Source organism: Polypterus senegalus, chromosome 1, assembly GCF_016835505.1.
Source record: "Polypterus senegalus isolate Bchr_013 chromosome 1, ASM1683550v1, whole genome shotgun sequence".
NCBI classification, from domain to species: domain Eukaryota; kingdom Metazoa; phylum Chordata; class Cladistia; order Polypteriformes; family Polypteridae; genus Polypterus; species Polypterus senegalus.
In genome coordinates this window covers 332,292,384-332,308,895 of record NC_053154.1, presented here as the reverse complement: position 1 = coordinate 332,308,895, position 16,512 = coordinate 332,292,384, and the positions used below count along the sequence as shown (strand labels likewise).

General features: G+C 41.3%; 1 protein-coding gene across 1 annotated transcript in view; it reads left to right on the top strand.

The window, feature by feature from the left end:
* The window catches only part of LOC120518056, a 51,681-nt gene that overhangs the window by 34,348 nt on the left and 821 nt on the right, over positions 1 to 16,512 (top strand). The window contains exons 8-10 of the mRNA XM_039740670.1: positions 139 to 459; positions 8,211 to 8,525; positions 16,071 to 16,376. Of these exons, the coding sequence (XP_039596604.1) occupies positions 139 to 459; positions 8,211 to 8,525; positions 16,071 to 16,376 (942 nt within the window). The remainder of the gene's footprint in view (positions 1 to 138; positions 460 to 8,210; positions 8,526 to 16,070; positions 16,377 to 16,512) is intronic.

The following is a 16,512-nucleotide window of genomic DNA, read 5'->3' as shown; positions in this document are numbered from 1 at the left end:
TTCCCTAGTCCTATGCTGGAATTTGAGCCTGGGAACATACATTTTTCTTTTTTAACACTGCTGACATTATTTTCTGTTAGTAGTCTCATTTTATATGTGTTTACATTTGTGTTTTTTTTTTTTTTTTGTTCCTCTTAGTTTCACTACCAAAAGTACACGAAATCTTAAGCAACCCAAAACTACCAGAGCTTGGAAAGCCTCTTACACTCTGCTGTGTGGTCAGTGATTTTTTCCCAAAAGACTGTGACGTTGTTTGGGTCAGAGGATATCAAAGAATGGAAGATGGAACAAAAACAGAGGAGCCTGAATTAGACAATACCACTAAACTGTACAGTCGAAAAACACAGCGGACGTTCTACCCCGTCTTAGAAGACCTGGGCAGTGAGTTTACGGTGGAGATGACTCATCGTGGAGTTACTCATCGGCCTGAGAAAGACTTGTTTGTTATGAAATTTAAAGGTAGGTAGGGAAAAGGGGTCAGACTTCTGAAGAAACATTTTTGCTACCTGCACAAAACAGTCATTTTTGTTTTTTTTGGCTGTCAAACATTTGTTGCTTTTGTAAAGACATACATTTATTTACAACTTACTGTATTTTTCTTCAAGCACATGTCCTCATTTCTGTTTAGTGTGGAGAGTTTCAGGGAGAAGGTTGTTTCTAAGCTTCTCCAGAGCCACACTCCACCCCCATCTTTGTATGGATTTACTCAGGCCCTGACTTTAGTTTTTTTATGTGCCATTTTATTCAGTATATAATTTTTATGTTAATGATTTTGTTTCTGTGCTTAGTTTTATTTTGACTTGAAATGTCTTTTTTATTTTATTAACGTCTTGTTCTCAGAGCAGCATCATCTGATTAGGTTGCATCATTGATGTCAGTGGATGTGACGCTGTAATTATTGTTTGCTTTATTATTTCTCAGTGGATATTCTCAACAAAAGTCTCAAAAGAATTTGCGACAGTTAACGTTCCGTTCTAGTGGGCCTTACCGTTCTTTGGAAACCTTTTGCTGCTTGGCTTTGATTTTTGCTTTCCCTGTTGGTTTTACTTACCTGAGCCGCTTGCTTTTACAGTTCTGTTCTTGACCTCAATCCTGCTGTGCGTTTGCCGTCTCCTGGTTTTATTTTCCTTCTCACAAGAATTCTGACACACTGTCTGATAACACTGACGACTTGGTTGGAGTTTCTCAACTGTTTTAGGGTGTACAGTATGTACTATGTGTGCATTTCAAATTTTTGTTGTGTTTCATCCATGATGGGCCACTGCATCTCCCTACCTCGCTTACCATGGATTGGATGTAGAAGGTTTATAGTGGAAGTCTTGAAGTTTAATTCTGTGGGACCCCTGTGGCTTCAGATTTTTGATCTAACTAGTTTAATAAACAATCCAGCTTCCTTTTGCTTAATTTATAATAATTTTTGCTTTTAATTCTTAATTGTTTATTTAATCTTGTGTAGTTTTGGATTTTTTTTTTTACACTCAATTCACCTTAATGGCTTAGTAGAGTTTGGTTTTTCTCATCTGATTTAAAGTTTAGTTTTGTTTTTTGTTTTTTCCTATCTATTTAAAACTACCACTGTATTATACCAGCTGATTCCCTGCACTCAAAAAAAATTTGTTATTTCACAAAATAATTGCTTTATTTCTCAAAGATATTGCCTCCTAGTGTTGGTATCATCCTGCATGGGTGTTCTTTGTTCACCTAGTGTTGTGACACAGCATGCAATTAAGTGACCAGAACTGAGCAGAAGTTATAGGTATACATTATTTGTAACTTGTTTAACAAGTTCAGTGCAGATGTTTTAACATAGGCAGAGTGGTAGCACTGAGCTGTCATTCCTACCTAACAATGCAAAGGCCTGCGTGGAGTTTGCATGTTCTCCCTGTGTATCTGGGGAATGATGGGTATCAGTGAGTGTGGTTAAATGTGGATGGAGACCTGTTTTAGCACTGAATGCGCCAGTAATAGTTATCAATTATTGGAAAACGTTTAGTTCTTTATATGCTGTGAAGAACATGACCTCAATCTTCTTTTTTCCAGGTATGCAGCTGGTTGTGCAATTAGAATTTTTATTATATTTTTAGGCTTTTAAATGAAATTTCATTACTTAGACCTTTATAGGTTCATATGTTTTGGTAACTATTACCTATTCTGCACCTGCTCGAACAAATGATATCCACCAGTTTTAATTATTGCGATGCACTGAAACTTTTTTAAATTGCTTTACTGGATTCACGAGTGTACTGCTTATTCCTGCAGGTTCATTCGCAAGGCAGAAAATGGAGCACAGAGACACTCGTATCTACTGTATATTAGTAGCATACACTGTGTGTCTTTAAAATGTATGCCATCAGTCAAAACTTTCAGAACACCCCCAGATATTTCCAGTTTTTATTAAAATGTAAGTAGTTTAAGTTCAGTGAATAACATGAAATGGTTCCAAGGTAAGTAGTAAAACTGTCAGAGGTTAAACATAAACTTATGTTACCAAACACTATAAAAAGTAATTTTCAGAGTTATAGAAACAGACTTTGTTCAGGGAACAAATAATAGGTTAACAATTTATCCAACAACTTTTCTGCAGCAGCGGAAGTGAATTAAACCTTTAAAGTTTATACAAACAATTCCTTCACATGTCCCAGTTTTTTTTGATTACTGACAAACCTTCTGCCTGTATAACAGCAGTGTTAGAACAAATTGTGATTGTGTGCTGTCTGAAACATTATTTGGACAATACCAAACTGTATATTGCTATCATATTGGCAAGAAAAAGGCGTTCACAAAGGAAGACAGACAGACCATTATAACCCTTAATAGTGTAATCCTGCCATTTAAAGAAATTGCAAAGAAAGCCAAGGCTTCCTATACCAGAAAAGGATCTTGGAAACTGGATGAAGCAGAATTAAGCACATCTTGCCAGTGATCGAAGCAAGCAATTGTCACCTTCATCTGAGCTGCACATTTGTCAGGTTGAGTCGCAGTAAAAAAGCCATCAACAAAAATTGCAAAACAAGCAAAAGTGTGCCCAGGTCAGGAAATCACAGCCAGTCTCAGTGAACTCTGAACTCTCACTTTGTTTTGGCTTTGGGTCTGCCAGACCAGTTCTTGTCAGAATTTCTTTCAGTTTTAAGTTCTTTTGATGACTTGGGGAAACTGCACTCACTGACAACCTTGGCTTGCTTTGTAATTTCTCTAAAGGAAAAACCTACACTTTGAAGGGTTCTAAAGGTCTTCCTTTCTTAATGTCCTTTTTCTCACCTTTATGTTGGCAATATACAGTTCAGTGTTGTCCAAATGATGCTTCAGAGGGTGTAGCCACACAGTTTATTTCAACAATGCTTTTATACAGACAGAAAGTTTATCAGTACTCAACAAAAGTCGGGACACCTGTAGGAATTGTTTGCATTAACTTTTAAGGCTTTGTTAACTTTCATTGCTGCTGGAAAGCTGTAAATTGATAACCCATACTTGTTCCTTGAAATTGGTCTTTTTGTATAACTCTGAAAATGACATTATTTTTTATTTTTGGTAACCTTTTTTTTAACCTCTTTCAGTTTACCACTTGTCTTTTTAGCATTTTAGGTTATTCACTGGGCTTGAGCTGCTTTAATGTCAGTCAAACCTGAAAAAATGTGGGTGCTGTAAAACTTTTGACTGGTGGTGTATGTTGGTGTCAAACCCCACATACACATGCGTGCATATTTCACACAAAAATTGATGGGGCTGGATTTGAACCCAGGAGTTTGCAAGTGTGAAGCAACATCTCTAACTATTATCAGTCACATTGTAACCGTCCGTCAGTTAATGATCTTTTTATTCTTGTAGCTATGTTTACACATATAGTATGTGACAGTACGGTGCCTATAAAACGTATTCACCCCATTTGAAGTTTTTCCATGTTGTTTTTATCCAACAGTAAATCCTAGTGAATTTAATTTGGCTTTTTTGACAACAGAGAGTCCCTCTTTTAATGTCAAAGCAGATCTCTGTAAAGCAGGCCGGTTAAGAATTTGTCCTCCATCCTGGCCAGGAGGCCATAATGGATGGACTGGCAAGCATGCAAACCGGGAGCAGTTCATTCCCCCACTTGACCGAACCCAGTTACAACCACCCTTAAGGTAGCATGGGAATTGGAGTCTGAAAATTCACTCCAGTTGGGGTCTTTGGGTACCTCCAGAGGGCACTGCTGACAACTTGGGCGTGACATCAGATCCAGTTCTCAGGTTCAAAAGGAAGAGTCAGGAGGCAACGGGCGACACTAAGCCGGAGGTGGAAGGGGAGTATTTTGTTTTTGTGCATTGTGGCTGGTGCTCAGCTTGGAACAGTGTTGGTTAAAAATAAAAAACCTATTATATTGAATTGTATTGGGTGATATTGTGTCTGTGGTTTGGGGCTCAGTGGCGCCCCTTGTGGTTACAAAATAAAAAATGCAAAATAATTCATCACATGAGTATTTGCCTCACTAAACAACCCTAATGGCAGCAGGCGATATCTTTGCAAAATAATTCAATCATTTTTTTTTCTGTGTCGTGAGAATAAGCTTCCGTACTGTATGATGATGTATAATATTCCTTTAAACCCGGACAACCGTCTCTGTTCCCCTAAATCATGACATTTTCTCCTCCGCTTTGTTAATTTGTACATTGGTTGTGATGACTTTACTTTGTCTGTTTATTTTTCTGTTTTCTGACTTGGTTGCAGTTGGCTGCTTGATTTTGTTGAATTGCAGTGATTAGGACTGCAGTGAGAAGTCAACCAAAATTATATGTTTTCTTGTAATTGAACAGATTACAACATGCAGCCTTTTGAGGCAACTCGGGCCCCTTCTTCAGGCATTTTGTAATGATTACAAACATTGCAAACTTCCTGAAGAAGGTGCATGAGTTCCCTTGAAAGCTTGCATTAGAACATTCGAACACTCTAGACGAGAAAATGCCATTCAGCTTAACAAAGCTTGCCAGCCCTGTCCACTTAGAAAACATCAAGTCGAGTTTTGAAAGTCCCTAACGTCTTGCTGTCTACCACACTACTTGGTCGCTTATTCCAAGTGTCTGTCGTTCTTTGTGTAAAGAAAAACTTTCTAATGTTTGTGTGAAATTTACTCTATAAACAAGTTTCCAACTGTGGCCATGTGTTCTTGATGAACTCATTTTAAAATAACTGTCTTAAACCACTGTATTAATTCATAATTTTCATAATTGTAAACACGTCACTCAGGTCTCCTCTTGATCTTCTTTTGCTTAAACTGTAAAGGCTCAGCTCTTTTAATCTTTCCTCATCGCTCATCCCCTGTAGCCCTGGAATCAGCCTGGTCGCTCTTCTCTGGACCTTCTCTTGTGCTGTTATGTCCTTTTTGTAGCCTGGAGACCCAAACTGCACCCAGGACTCCAGATGAGGCCTCACCAGTGTGTTATAAAGGTTGAGCAGAACCTCCTGTGACTTGTACTCCACACATCAAGGCGCTATATAACCTGACAGTCTGTGAGCCTTCTTAATGGCTTCTGAACACGTTTGTGAAGTTGATAGCTTAGAGTCCACTATGACTCCTAAATCCTTCTCATAAGGCGTACTCTTGATTTTCCGACCGCCCATTGTGTATTCAAACCCCTATGTGTAATTCTTTACATTTACTGACATTAAATTTCATCTCAAGCCTGTCTGCTGTCCAAGTCCTTCTGTGGTGATATAACGGATTCCAAATTATCTGCTGATACACCTGTCTTGGTTTCATCTGCAAACTTAACCAGCTTGTCACTTATATTCCTATATAAATCATTTATATCTATAAAAAAAGCAGCGTGTTCTGCACTGTACCCTGTGGAACAACACTCTTCACATCACCCAATTCTGATGAGGTCCTCGCACCATAACCCTTTTCTTCCTGTGTCTGAGCCAATTCTGCACTCATGTAAAAACATCACGCTGAACTCCCACTTCTTTTAATTTGATGCCCAGCCTCTCATGTGGCACCTCATCAAATGACTTTTTAAAGTCCACATCAATAATCTCATCTTCTCCACTTTGATCGTATCCTTTTGTTGCCTCCTCATAGAATTCCAGCATGTTAGTAAAACACGACCTCCCTCTTCTGACCCCACACTGACTGTTCCTAATAACTCCTGTCCTTGCCAGGTGTTGCTCAATGTTATCCTTAATAATTCCTTCCATTAATTTTCCTGTGATGCATGTTAATCTTACTGATTATAGTTGCTTAGATCTATCAGCCCTGTCACTCTTTTTATATAATGGGATGATATTTGCCATTTTCCAGTCCTTTGGAATCTTTCTAGTACATAGTGACTTTGTAAAAATATGTGTCAAGGGTTTACATCTGTACTCAGTAGCCTCCTTAAAAACTCGAGGGTAAATCTTATCTGGTCCTGGTGATTTGTTTGATTTCATCTTATTTAATCTGAGCAGCTCTTCTCCCTCTACAATTTCCAAATCCCTCAGTACCTCCTTAGTAGTCCCTGTTACTGCTCTGACGTTATCTTCTTGCACATTTGTGAATATCTCAGAAAAATGTAAGTTTAGGGCATCCGCTATTTTATTTTCTATCTTTTAATTCCCCTTTACTATTTCACTGCTTCCTTGACTGTACTTTTAATACTAAAATACTGAAAGAGTCTCTTAGGGTCGTCTTTTGCCTTATCTGCTATATTCTTCTCCAACTGTCTTTTAGCCCCCCTGATATCCTTCTTAATGGTTGCCCTCATGTTCTCATATGCTGTACAATTCACTTTGCAGTCATAAGTCTTATATGCCTTATAAAGCAGTTTTTTTTTCCTTTGCAGCTTCTTTTTAAATCTTTATTAATCCACTGTTGAATTTTTTAAAATTTCCTATTGATTCGAGTTTTAGGTATGTATCTGTCCTGCATTACGTGTAAAAACATTTTTAGTCCTGTTCCACTGCTCAACTCGACTGTCTCCACACTTAAAAGCTTATCCCAGTCTGTCCTCCTCCAAATCACTGATCTTGTTGCTGCACCGTGTCAGATTACATGACTGAAAATCACAGGGCATGGTCTACTTCACTGACAGGGTTATGACTTTCCAGCACAGCTGTTCTTTTCTCTTTTTCTGGAAGCCAATAGTGTGCCACCTGATGGATCCGATGCCATACTGCCAGTGCAATAAGGATTAATGGCTGTGGCAAGCTAAGCCACAGTCTCTACCCTTTTCTCTTCTATCCATTCTGGTTTAATATGTAAAGCACAAGACGAGCCCGTCTTCTGTTTGTGAAGTTCAAAACACGCATCTTCCTATTCCTTAGTCACTACAGTCTATACATTTTATTTCTGAATGAGACTTTCTTGGTTGTCAGCTGTCTAAGAAAATCAAATATGTCAGATTTTATCTTACCAAGTCACTTATAATGTATGATTAGGTGATTGGTGCTGCCAACTTCTTTTGACTGGCCAAAATTCTGTAAATGAAGCCCACGCTTGAAAATCGCTGGAAAAGTTGTCTGATGTGACATAGCCATAAGGATGTTTGGCTCAGTGATTCCCTTATGAATTTGTGTTAATGAAACTGAAACACCCTGATAACTGCATATGGTACATCTGGTAAGTGGATAACTTGACCCCGTGTGAGTACAAGTGTGTACGGGCCTTGAAACAGGCTGGTGTTCTGTCCAGGTCTGTTTCCTGCCTTTTGCCCAGTTCTACCAGGATGGACTCTGGTCCTATGCAGCCCTGAATTAGATTAATAGAGTTTAAGCCTGATGTGTTCTACCCCTGTATTGTGAACATCATCCCAAAGACCAGCGGGTACCGAGCTGAAATGCACCAACTTACTAATTACAGATGGGACCCCAGCAGTTATTGACTCCCTCAGGGCCACAGTGGTGGACATTGAGCTGGAAGGCCAGCAGTTTATACTGCATTGTCTTACTGTCTGTAACACAATAAACCAATCCATTCTACACTCAGTTGTACAAATGAACACAATTAGTCAGACTTGTGTCAGATATTTATACTTTCCATGTCAGGAAAGTATCTCAGGTATTGCGGCTCTTCTTGGTGCACAACAGTGACCGGTGTACTTGTTCCTGAGCGTTCCTGAAGCATGTACTTTAAATATCTTTGAGCCTACATACAGTAATTGGGCGCTTATCTTCACACATTGTTATTCAAGGGGTGCTGGCATTGCTGTGTTCTCATTTCATGTCAGATCTCATTCCTTTTAATCTTCATTTTTTTTTAGGTATTCCAACAGTGAGTGCAGTTACAAAGGACACTAGTATTTGCAACTATGGGCATCCCGTGAAGCTGTCCTGTGATGTCACAGGATTTCTTCCCAAAGACATCACTGCTGAATGGAGGCAAGAAGGAAGAACAATAACGGAAGGGGTGAATAAGGTGTACAGCGATGGCACTGATGAACACGGCTGCTACAGCCTGAGCAGCACCTTGGATTTCATTCCTACAGCGTATGATTTCAAGAAAGATTACTACTTTTTTGTTCAACATCAGAAACTAAAGGAACCGATTGAGAGGCCTGCAGACATATTACTGAGTGGTAAGTTAGTTGTGATAACACAGGTGTAATTTAATTTATCTTGTGCTGTTCTCTTCATTAAGAATGCAGTTTTATCAGCACGTTGTGCAAACCTCTGCAACACTAGCTCAGTTCTTGTGATGCTTGAAGTTGTTTCAAGTCAGTGAAATCCATCCATTATCCATCCCGCTATATTCTAACACAGGGGTCTGCTGGAGCCAATCCCAGCCAACACAGGGCGCAAAGCAGAAACAAACCCCAGGCAGGGCACCAGCCCGTCCACAGGGCACACACACACGCCAAGCAAACACTCGGGACAATTTACGATCGCCAATGAACCTAACCTGCATGTCTTTGGACTGTGGGAGGAAACCCACGCAGTCACGCGGAGAACGTGCAAACTCCACACAGGGAGGACCCAGGAAGCAGACCCAGGTCTCCTCACTGTGAGGCAGCAGCGCTATCACTGTGCCACCGTGCCGCCCCAAAGAAAACAGTCTCTTAATTTATTGAAAAATAAATGGAAGAGGAAAAGATCTTCCAAACCAGGGCTTCTTAGCTTGATATGCATACATTGAGTAAACAAGAACTCCACATTTGTTACACTATGAACACCTCCCAGCTTTCTATCTTCGTATCATAATAATCGTGTACTTCACTGACACTATAGTTTGATGTTAAAGTGCCCCAATAACTTGATGTCCACCGTGGTCATTTGCAGCCAACAGTTTTATCTGAAGGCTTCAACAGAGATTCTTTGTCTGTGTCAGAGGTTCTTCTTTCAAATATTTCATATTTAATTAAAGTGAACTACAGTTAGCCTTTAACCCTTCACATCACACAACTTCAATTTGAAGTCACTCGAGTTGGAAACTCATTTCTGTGAAAGCAATTTAAGCCGCCACAAGTTGATTGGAAAGGATTAGGAAAGGTTCAGGCCGAGCCTGACAAGCATACAGCCTGCATCTGTTGGTTGTATACGACCCAGACGTCTCCAGAGACATGCAGGGGAAGCCATTGTGGTTCTCGGACACTGGTAAACGTGACTTGTCTGATGTTTCTAGTACTGCTGACTGATTTAGCTGCTGTGTATCATCGTTACACAGGCAGTGTAGATTCACAATCATTCAACTAGCGAATCTTCACAAAGCTTGTGTGGTATTCATTCTAGATAGACATCAAAACGTTTGCAGCAGCATTCATCTTCTGAGATGTTTCAGGGAAGGAAGATAGAAGTTTCAAGGTAGTAAGGTAGTTGTCGCTAATGATGGCACCAGGGAGCGATGATGTGTTGCATATTGATTGGCACCTGCCAGTATGAATTTCACTGGGCTCTGTACACCTGATGGTTTTGATCCTATAAATCTATAAGAGGCATACAGGAAGGGGGCTAAAATTAGAAGACGCAGACTGCATTTGTAAAGAACGGCGTTGAATTAGAAAGACACAAACGCAAGACGCAGGCAGGAGCAAACGTTGGTTTGCTGTTAACAGTTTTAAAGAAGTGCCATCCACCTCCTGAAATGTCTTGGCCTTTATCCTCTCCGCGTGCAAATGTAACAGAAGAAAAGGACAGCAGCAGGTCCCTCTTTACATTTTGTGGTCAAATTGCTATCACAATATTTATTAGTCATTTTGTGTAAGCAAGTGACTTGATGTCCTTGGTGTCATTTTGGAAGAATTAAGTAAATAGGACTGGCAAGGAGTTTTTTTTTTTTCTGCCTGTTCTCGTCTTGATTTTTCTAAAGTGTCTTTCAAACAGAAGGTACAGTGCATTTACCTGCAGTTCTCTCCATAATGTTCAGAACAAAGACATAATGTTCCTTGATGTGTTCCTGTGCTCTATGGTTTTAAAATGGTGTGATCAGACAATTCACATGTTACTAAAGTGCACATTCTCAGATTTTATTTAAGGGTATTTTTATACATTTTAGTTTCACCATATAGAAATGACATCACTTTTTATATAATGTTTATCCCTAACGCTGCCCCCAGTTGTCAGGGCACCATAACCTTTGAGACATTTGGCCTCACGGGTGTTTGTGATTACTCAGGTGTGTTTAATTGCTCCATTCGTGCTGGTATATGATAGCTTTTGGCATCTGCTCTTGGTTCTAATCATTGCATCCCCTTTGGAGTCTGTAGTTGGCATTTTTCAGTGTGGGGACCAGAGCTGTGCCAATGAAAGACAAAGAAGTCATTATGGGGCTGATAAACAAGAATAAACCACTTAAGAGACATCAGCCAAACTTGTGGATTACCCAGATCTTCTGTGCCAAACATTGTTAAGAAGAAAGAGTTTAATGGCCAGCTCAATAATCGCAAAGGGACTGGCAGGCCAAGTAAGTAAGACCTCCTCTGCTGATGACAGAAGAATTCTCACTATAATGAAGAAAACTCTCCAAACGCCCATCCGACAGATCAATAATGAACTTCAGGAGGCCGATGTGGATTTGTCAATGACTTCCATTCACAAAAGACTTTATGAACAGAAACACAGAGGCCACACTGCAAGATGCAAACCACAAAAACAGGATGGCCAGATTACAATTTGCCAAAAAGTATTTCAAAGAGCCTGTAGAATTCTGGGAAAATGTCTTGTGGACAGACGAGACAAAGATGAACCTCATAAGACTGATAGCAACAGCAAAGTGTGGAGATGAAAAGGAACTGCCCAAAGTCCAAAGCAGATCACCTCATCCGTTTAAACATGGTGGAGCTTGGGGGTCTTGTGGCTTGGGCACGTATGGCTGAAGAGGTTTTTAAAGATGAAAACTGGAACATTCAGTCAGTTAACCAATCTAAATCCATTTGAGCAGGCCTTCCATATGCTGATGAGAAAACATAAGGGGTTAAGCGCCCAAAATCAGCAGGAACTGAAGATGGCCGCAGTAGAGTCCTGCCAGAGCATCTCCAGTGAAGATCCTCAGCACCTGGTGATGTCTGTAAATCTCAAGAGTTCAAGCAGCCATTGAATGTACTAAACAGGACTGCTTTCATGTGCATAAAACTGCTAAACCCTGAACCTGCTACCTGTGCTTCAGAACAGGTCCTCCACCTGAAGCTACACATGTTCAGGCCCAGCCAGTACCTGTATGGGAGACCATCTAGAGAAGATGCTAGGTAGGGTGACTGCTGGAAGAGGTGTTGGTGAGGCAAACAGGAGGCGCTTACACTGTGGCCTGTGTGTGGATCCCAATGCTCTAGTGCAGTAATGGGGACACTGTGCTGCAACTGTGGTGCCCACCTTCGGATGTGACGTAAAACTGAGGTTCTGACTCTCTGTGGTCATTAAAGATGCCTGAGCATTGTTTGTAAAAAGCAGGGCTTATCCCGATGTCCTGGTTAAATTGCCCATTTTGGTGTCTTCCATTCTGGCCTCTCTCTCTCTACCCACTTCACCACCTCATAACTAATTTGTGATGAGCGTACTGGCGCAATAATGGCTGCCATCACATCGTGCTACACATTGGTTGTTGAGTAGTGAGAGAACTTTGTGGCCTGCAGAGGGTGCAACACAGACAGACGCAGACACAAGTTCAGGAGTGCACACATTGTATTTTTCCCTTTGGTAAACGCCTTCCCATGTTTCCCACTTGCACACCACAAATGCAGTTCTTCTATTTCTCTTCCTGCCTCCACTCCTGCTGGCAAGCTTTGTCCGCTTCCTCCCATCTCTGGCTCCCTGAATGAAGGCGGACGGCTCCTTTTAAGCCGTCCTGAGGAGTGCTGCACGTGGCTCATCAATGTTACCTGAAATCACTCCCAGGTGTGATGGAAGCCCAATATAGCTCCCCCTGGTGGCCCCTCCGGAAACCCAACAGGGCTGTATCCCACTCCAACTCCCAGCATGCCCTGCGGGAATCCGTGGTACCACAACCACCCAGAGGAGCTGCCCTCTAGTGGCCCAGGGGAGGTAATGCCTTGTGGATGCTCTCTCTCTCCCCCCAGTCCTGCCATCCCGGTGGCGTCCCGGCCTGATTCTGGCCCTGTCTGTCTATCACAAGTGTTATATAAATATAGTAGTTTTATTATGGTGCCTGAAATATATATATACAGTTTGGTCAATTCTACATGGTGAAACTTAAATGTATAAATATAACTTAGATAAAATCTGAGGAGAATGTGCAGCTTAATCACATGCAAACTGTTTGATTACACGTTTAAAACTAGGAGCACAGGGCCAAATCAAGGAGTAATGCGTCTTCATCCCAAATGTTATGGAGGGCACTTCAAATGTGATTAACGCATGTGTAAAAGCCTATTGAGGTCATGATGGCCAGGAAAATAAAAATTGTCATATCAGCCTTCAGTGGTTACTGAAGGAGTTTTAATGACTCTTGCTTGACAATTGGGACCCTCTGAAAATGAGGAGAGGGCCGCACTGGAAGTGTGAATTGTGTTTTGGTGTGCGTCTGCATGCACTCCATTATCATTTGTATGTCAGCTTTACTGTGACTGGGAAGGAAACAGCCAGGAAACACCGTGAGCTGCTTGCCTTCTGTAGATTGGATGGGTGCAGAATGACATGGCAGATTATTGGAATCGGGAACAAACTGGATTTCCGTTACACAATTACTGCTGTATGTTTGAGCAAAATATTAAGGATTGACTACTATTGGAATAAACGTTGTTATGTAGTTTGTTGAATTAACAAAACAGTCGAGGATATCCAAATGAGACTCGCAGACTGTTGAACTTCACTGTTGCATTCAACTTCACACATTTTTGGGGGCTACTTGAGGTCTTGATTCCCATTTGTATGCACACTTTAGATTATTATGCCTTTCAGAAGTCTAAAATGGCAATGAGGTTGGCGGTGTGAGGACTTTTAAACGTCTTCCCTTGGCTCTTGTATCTCTTATACTCCCCATTTGTTATCAGTGGTTTTTTGTGGCCTGGATCTGCACCCTGCATGCTGGGATTCAGTAATGTGTGCTTAGTGCCGCTGGCTCTACGTGTAGAACTTTAATTTGTCACTTAGCACGTTTATATGCACTTGAGTAACCCAGTTTTTCACAGAGACCTGATTTCTAAAATGTCATGTATTGTACACTCATTCCGATTAGAGAAATCAGGTTATTGGCCTCTGAGAATCCTGATTTTCAGAGGTAGCTTTCTCTGCAAATAATCCAGTTATGTGGCCGTGTAAACCCTTAACTGGGTTACTGTTGTGAATTTTGTAGTCCGCGCATGTCCAATGCACTCTGTCAGCGCATGTATGTTCTTCACACACAGTTTCAGGAGCCACGTGTCCAAGCGTTCACAAAGTACATTTAGTGAGGCAAATGTTTGGGCGATTTCTTCATTCCTTCTTCTGGCTGAAATAATCGGAATGTTTCAGAAGTCACTAAAATGTACCATGCTAAACTCGGCAACTCAGTTTCGGGAACATTAGAGTCACATGTTAAAAGTAACACGCATTACGTAGTCTGATTACCTTTTAAAGTAAAGAGTCGCCTAACGCAATATCTTATTGAAGTAAAAATATTCTGCGTTATTATTCTAGTATTTCTGGGTGTACGACGTGAAGCACACATACCGGTGTGGCACTCCTTTCCAAGCGGAAAAGAGTTTGTAGTGTGCAATTGGGCACCAGGAAATTATAAATAAATTATATATAATTATAAGTGCTGGGCAGCGATTAAAACTTTTAATCGCAGACAGTCACAGCAATCACATACCGTACAAAATTAAATAATGAACTCCAAAGTAGTGTATTGCGTGTATTTGGTTTGCAAACACGTTAAACAAACAAGGTGCTTTTTAACAGCCGTATTCGCTTCACATAGCAGCAGTTAAAATATTTCTTGTACGTCTCAACTTAAACATGAATGTAATCAAATCAAATATAAAACCACAGCTGTTTGCCACTGCCAGGGCATTAACGTTTTATCGAGTTTGTAACCCTCAGAGTCCTGAGCCACGATCACAACATTATAACAGATGCCTTCTGAGAAACAGCAAGTTCACATTTCTAAATCTGCTTTTTTTATCTGAACAGATACCAGCAGAAACATTTTCTTTCATCAGGGAGCAGCATAGACAGTCGTCTGTTCAGCAGCAACTCTTTGAGGGCTAATATTTTTTTCAAGAAACTTGTACATATAAATCAACATAAAACGTCTGTTGCTGCCTGTTTTGACGGTGGGCTGGCTGCCTGGCCGTCTCTGTGAGACAGGTGTGCTCGGGTGGCAGTGCCAGTGAGATGCAGTATGGTTTGTACCACCTGTCATCGTAAGTGTCTGTCCTCCCAGGCGAACGTTGCCATCGGTGCATCAGCTACACGAATGTGTTCAGCACCACGATCAGCTGGGGACCGATAAGCTGATCTCCAGATCACTGATTCAGCGATAATACAAAAAACGTTGTGCTTTGAGCATTCACTTTGGTGTCTCTCCATGTGCCATTTTAGAAGCGGTTTGCTCTTCGCTACTTACGCACACGCAGGGAATCGGGGTCAAATCAACAAAACTAACTTTCCTTCTAGAAAAAGCCTTTTCGAAAAGAGTTGTAACAAGCAGATCGCTGATCTCTATCGTTTGTTAGCGATACTGAGGATTTCAAAATAATAGCAAAAACTTTGTTAACGAGCGATAAAATAATTGTCGGCGTTACTTAACGTGTTAACGCGATAATAATGGGTTAACTTGCCCAGCCCTAATATTCTTTATATATAATACGCTACCGCGGCTATCTGTTTGTCTGTCCAGGATTTTAAATCACCTGTTGCTCGCAAACCGCGGAGTAAAGAAGAGCCGCTCAGGAAGCGGCAAGCGCATCAACCTCTGAGCAAACGAATGATAAACGTACAGAGAAAGAAAGAGGATGAAAACTAGGAATCTCAAGTCAAGTGTATTCGTGCAGTGCGCCGTTACTGGTTATATATAATTATTATTAAAGTGTCAGTTTGACTAAACAGATTTATAAAACACAAAGTTACCACAGACGTCTTGCTTATTTTCATATTCACGGCGGCTGATTATGACATCACAACATTTTGCCAATGGAGAACTCGAGGAGATTACTTGGGCATGTAAACGCAGATTATTGAGAGCTGAGGTTCCTGCCTTAACCCGATTACGTGTGTGTGTGTAAACACACTGTATGCCCCTTTTATCTCTTTGTTATTAAATACTAAACAGGGTAAACCTGGGGTGAAATTGCTAAATTGGCTACACTGGCACTGGCCCACCATAACATGCGACACCATACATCCTGTGATTGGAGTGGCTGACTTGCGTGTGCTCAGCTTCTGGAAATCCGCTGCAGTCACAGCAGGTCCAAGCCCATCATCTTAAGACGGACCACCGTTTTAGGCACAAACCCAAATCTGAACAAAGCTCTTCTGCAAGTTAAGAGAATGAGAGTCTGGAGGAATGGGGTGTGTGGGTGTTGGTTGTTTCATACACTGTGAGACTTCATTCACTATTAACACAATATGCCTTTTTTTCCCCCCAACCTTGTCATTGCGTTTGCCAGCATGAGGAGGCACCATGCCACACCAGAATGCCAGTGACTGATTGTGGGTCCCAGCTAACTGCGCAATGTCACCTTTTATTTCAGTGAGACGACCTGTGGTCTCTGAGATCGTGGCCAACCCCCAAGTTGTACAGTTTAATCAGAAGGTCCGCCTGAGCATCAATATTGAAGATTTCTCACCTCAGGATATCACAGTGACGTGGAAAAGAGCAGACCAGGAGCTTCAAGGGATGCTGAACAAGGAGCTGAATGCCAACAAGCTGCTGAACGCAGTAAGCTGGATCGAGTTCATTCCACGGGTCCAAGACCAAGCGAGCAACTTCCAGTGCGAGGTGCAGCACCTGGTCTCCAAATTCCAGAAGAAGAAGGAATACGTACTGCTTGTGAAAGGTGCGTGGGGGTCTGGGGGATTGGTGAGCAGGAGGTCAGGCATAAATTGTGGCGGTGTTCTCTGTGATTCTCACCAGTGCCAGTTCGGTTTTTCACATTTGTAGAGCACTGGGGCATCAAAAGTGGACAAGAATGG